This window comes from Otolemur garnettii, unplaced genomic scaffold (assembly GCF_000181295.1).
Source record: "Otolemur garnettii isolate 467f Iridium unplaced genomic scaffold, OtoGar3 scaffold00077, whole genome shotgun sequence".
In the NCBI taxonomy this organism is placed as follows: domain Eukaryota; kingdom Metazoa; phylum Chordata; class Mammalia; order Primates; family Galagidae; genus Otolemur; species Otolemur garnettii.
In genome coordinates this window covers 2,466,435-2,470,474 of record NW_003852472.1, presented here as the reverse complement: position 1 = coordinate 2,470,474, position 4,040 = coordinate 2,466,435, and the positions used below count along the sequence as shown (strand labels likewise).

The window sequence follows — 4,040 nt, the reverse complement described above, 5'->3', positions numbered from 1 at the left end:
TGGTCGGTGCCCTAACCACTGAGCATGGGGTGCCAAGGCCATTCTCTTTGTTTTCTTTCCAAGCCAGGCTCACCAACAGGACAAAACCCTTCCTATCTATATTGGAGGATGTTCTTAGGACAGAACTTTTTAAGTGATGCTAAACATCCCAATAAATTTCATGTCCAGGTGGTCCCACCTCCTCTGTGTCCTCATTTGTTCCAGAGGAAGTTGGCTTGAGGCAGGAAGGGTCAGTAATTGTCCACTTTCTCAGGGCAGCCAAGAAGAATCTTAGGGTTGCCTCTTACAGAGGTCTGCTGTGTGCCAAGATCTGTGCCAAGGCAGCTCCTGTGTCACATCCCGCAGGAGGCAAGCATGCAGAGAGAAGCAGGAGATGGTGGATGGCGAGAGACAGAGCAGTGGGATTTGAGCAGTGGGAAGTCTTCCTAGAGGTGGGGCTGTCCCAAAAGATGAGGAGAGGAGGGAAGGGCATGGGATTCCCAAAAGAAAAAGACCAGTGTCTGGCTTCAAAGTGGGCCACATGGAGGTAGGAGGAGCAAAGTGGTGGCTAAGTCACAGAGAGACTTGGAAGCCAAGCTAAGAAGTGACTTTATCCCGAAGGTTGTAGGGAGCCATGGAGGGTTTCATGCTTGAACTGCACTTTAGGAAGAATTGCCCTGGCTACAGCAGGAAGATAGATTAAAGAGCATGAGTTAGGGAGGTCCATGTGAGAAATGGTACCAGACTGGGGGATGGCACAATGAGAGAGAAGATGGAGGGGAGAGAATGGTGGACGAAACATCACAGATAACATAGAAGTGAGAAATTAGATCAGGAAAGCTGTGAGTCAGTCGGATTTTGTGGCAAATTTTGGGACATCCTAGTGGAAGGTTTCCAGCCAGCTGGTTACGGGCTGGAGCTTGAAGGAGGCCAGATGAGGGAGGCTGGGGTGAACATTGCAAAGGAGTCAGTGAAAAGCAGTCAGGGAGGGAGGAGAGCAGGGAATGTTCCTGAGACTTGGGGAGGAGGCCGAAGAGGATGGGGCCTTGAGTTCGGGGTGGGAGCACAAGGGAGCAGACACTAAGTTTCAGAGGGTGAAAATGAGATGGGAAGTGTGGCAGTGGAGGTGGCAAATGACCACTTGTCCAGAATCTGGGGGGAAAGGGAAGGGGTGCCAAGGGGCAAAAGGTTAGCTTTTGGGGTAGCTAACCCAACAAGGGGAGGCAAAGGCTCGGAAGATAAGGAAGAGCCTGGAATGTGTTTATGGGACAAAAGGGAGGGGCCTGGGGAGAGGCCAGGATTGCAGCCTGGGAGGGGAGTGGAGAGGGTGGGAGAGGGCCTCAGACAGGTGGCCAGAAGCAGCCCAGGAGTGGTTCTCTGAGATAGACACCCACCAGCACCCTTCTGGCCCTCCACTAAGTCTAGCCAACAGACCTGGCTCGCCATTGTGACCAGGATCTCCTTGGAGCCCTTCTCTGCCTGTGGCCTGACAACCATTCAGCAAGCGCTGCCTGCCCACCTCCTAGCCCCTGGAGGGAGGCAGAGGAGGTGTCAGAGGTTCTTTCATAATTTCACTAGGCTAAAGAAGATCTGGGAGGGCTGGAGCAGGTAAGGAAGGCTTCCTGGTGAAGGCAGCATAGGTGCTTAACCTGAACAGCAAAGGCCAGGCAGGATTTCATAGAATATCACCTGGGTGCCCCTGACCTGGCCCCCATCTCGCAGATGTGGAACGGAGGAAGAGCCCCGTGTGTGGCTTCGTGACCCCTCTGCAGGGGCCTGAGGCTGACGCGCACCGGAAACCAGAGGTAGCTGCCGACCCCAGACCGCCCTCCAAGCCCAGCCCTGCCCATCCCTCCAGTGTGCACCCCCGCCCCCGCTCTGGGTTGCGGGGAGGAGGGGCGCGGGAGAGAAGCTGGCCCCGACGAGGTTGGGGGTTGGGTGAGGGTGGGGGGAAGAGGGCGCCAGTGCCCCTCTCACTGAGCCTCCTCCCTCGACTCTTCCCAGGCCGTGGTCCTGGAGGGGAACTACTGGAAGCGGCGCATCGAGGTGGTGATGCGCGAGTACCACAAGTGGCGTATCTACTACAAGAAGCGGGTCCGTGGAGTCCCAGGGGAGGCCCCAGCCACTGTGTCTCCTGGCCGATCCCTGGAAGGGACCCCCACAAGTACCCCTCGGGCCCTCCACTAAGTCCCAGCCAACAGCGCCACCGTGTGGTCTCAGGATCTCATAGCAGCCTCCTTACCTGGCTGGGGGGGCGGGGGGTGCCTCCTGAATCGGAATAGGGGATCCCATTGCTGGCGGAGCTTGTGAATAGGGGAGGAGGCTTTGGCGGGGAATGATGGAGGCGGAGGCAAGGGGTCCCACGTCCAACTCTGTGTGTCCCTGCAGCTCCGTAAGTCCAGCAGGGAAGGGGATCTCCTGGCTCCTAAGCAGGTGGGTGCTCTGTAAGTCCAGCAGGGGAAATTTTTCCTGGCTCCTAAGCATGTGGGATGCAGAAAACTGACAGCTCCCACCTCAGTTGGCAGGACTGTGTCTGGGAATGGAGGGGGAATGTTTGGGGAGTGGGAAAGACTGCCATCCTCTGCTTGATGAGTTGAGCCCATCTCTCCTCCGGAGGCTGCAGTACTAAGAAGATCCCAGGCCACTGAACAAGGAGTGGGAGAGTGGAGGAGCAAAGGAATCTGAGAACTGGGGTTTCAGACAGGAAAGAATCTAGATGGCAGGAAGGAATCCCCTGTCTATTCAGCAAGCTATCCTGGGGGCAGTTGTTAGAAGCCAATGGTGCGACCCTAGCCTGCCAGGCAACAAACTCGGTCCACCAGGGAAAGGTGAGAAGGGATGTACAAAGAGGCCTCCTGGCCGGTTGGTCATTTTTATCCCCAGATAGGGGTGATGGAGGCTGGTAGCAGTGGGAGCCTTCCAGGGGCTGCTGACCACTCTGTCCCCCTAGGCGGACGGCAGGTGGCCACCGCCAGAAAGATGGTGCGAGCAGCTCTTCTCCAGTGTGGTGCCTGTGCTGCTGGGGGGCCCAGAGGAGGAGCCTGGTGGGCGGCAGCTCCTGGACCTCGAGTGCTTTCTGTCAGACATCTCCGACACGCTCTTCACCATGACTCAGCCTAGCCCCTCACCTCTGCAGCTGCCCCCTGAGGATGGTGAGGGCATATATCCAGGAAGGGGCAGGAGAGAGGGGCTTAGGCCTGTGAGATCCAGGCTACCAAAGAAAGAATGGCTGGGACTACAGGGTGGGGACTCCCCACTCCACCTGCCAACTGCTCTTGACATCACCACTGCCCCCCTTCAGCCTACGTCAACAATGCTGACATGATCCAGCCAGACCTGACACCATTGCAGCCCAGCCTGGACGACTGCATGGAGATCTCAGGTGGGGCAGGCCCCTCCCCCAGGGGGAGTAGATGGGCAGAGTCAGTGTGGGAAAGCCTTGGGATGGCTGTGAGAACACAGCCCCATCCCAGGCCACTCTAGGAAGGAGGATGGTCTGGATAGTTTCTGAGGGATGTTCCTAGCCTCCCTTTGCCCAGTTGCCCACATGCAACTGTTACGAACTCAGATAAAGGCAGGGGACCAGGGGCTTTGAAGCTGCACTTTCCAGGGCCCCAGGAAAAACAGTAGATGCTAAGACTCTGGGGAAAGAAGGGGATTTTGATTTGGTTAGGTCTATTTATTACTACATGATGCATTAAAAACTATTAAAGAACACTTCAAACTTGCACACCAAAAGAGTGGTTTAGTGAGCCCCCTTGTAACCATTTTTTTTTTAATCCCCCTTGTAACCATTACTGAGGTCGCTAACTTACTACTCTTGGCCTATCCAGTTTCATCTAGACTACACCTCTTCTCTCCCATGTTATTTTAAAGACAATACCAGGTACTATGTCTTACAACGCATTTTTTTTTTTTTTTTTGAGACAGAGTCTCACTATGTCGCCCTTTGTAGAATGCCATGGCGCCATATCTCACAGCAACCTCAAACTCTTGGGCTTAAGCAATTCTCTTGCCTCCCAAGTAGCTGGGACTACAGGTGCCCACCACAATGCCCAGCT

The 4,040-nt window shown here is 55.3% G+C and overlaps 1 protein-coding gene across 5 annotated transcripts in view; it reads left to right on the top strand.

The window, feature by feature from the left end:
• Nucleotides 1-4,040, top strand: part of MLXIPL (MLX interacting protein like) — a 20,123-nt gene that overhangs the window by 7,783 nt on the left and 8,300 nt on the right. For all 5 annotated transcript variants that reach the window (XM_023515691.1, XM_012807890.2, XM_023515690.1 and 2 more), the window contains exons 3-7: nucleotides 1,702-1,784; nucleotides 1,984-2,073; nucleotides 2,368-2,412; nucleotides 2,930-3,131; nucleotides 3,281-3,361. In XM_023515691.1, the coding sequence (XP_023371459.1) occupies nucleotides 1,702-1,784; nucleotides 1,984-2,073; nucleotides 2,368-2,412; nucleotides 2,930-3,131; nucleotides 3,281-3,361 (501 nt within the window). The remainder of the gene's footprint in view (nucleotides 1-1,701; nucleotides 1,785-1,983; nucleotides 2,074-2,367; nucleotides 2,413-2,929; nucleotides 3,132-3,280; nucleotides 3,362-4,040) is intronic.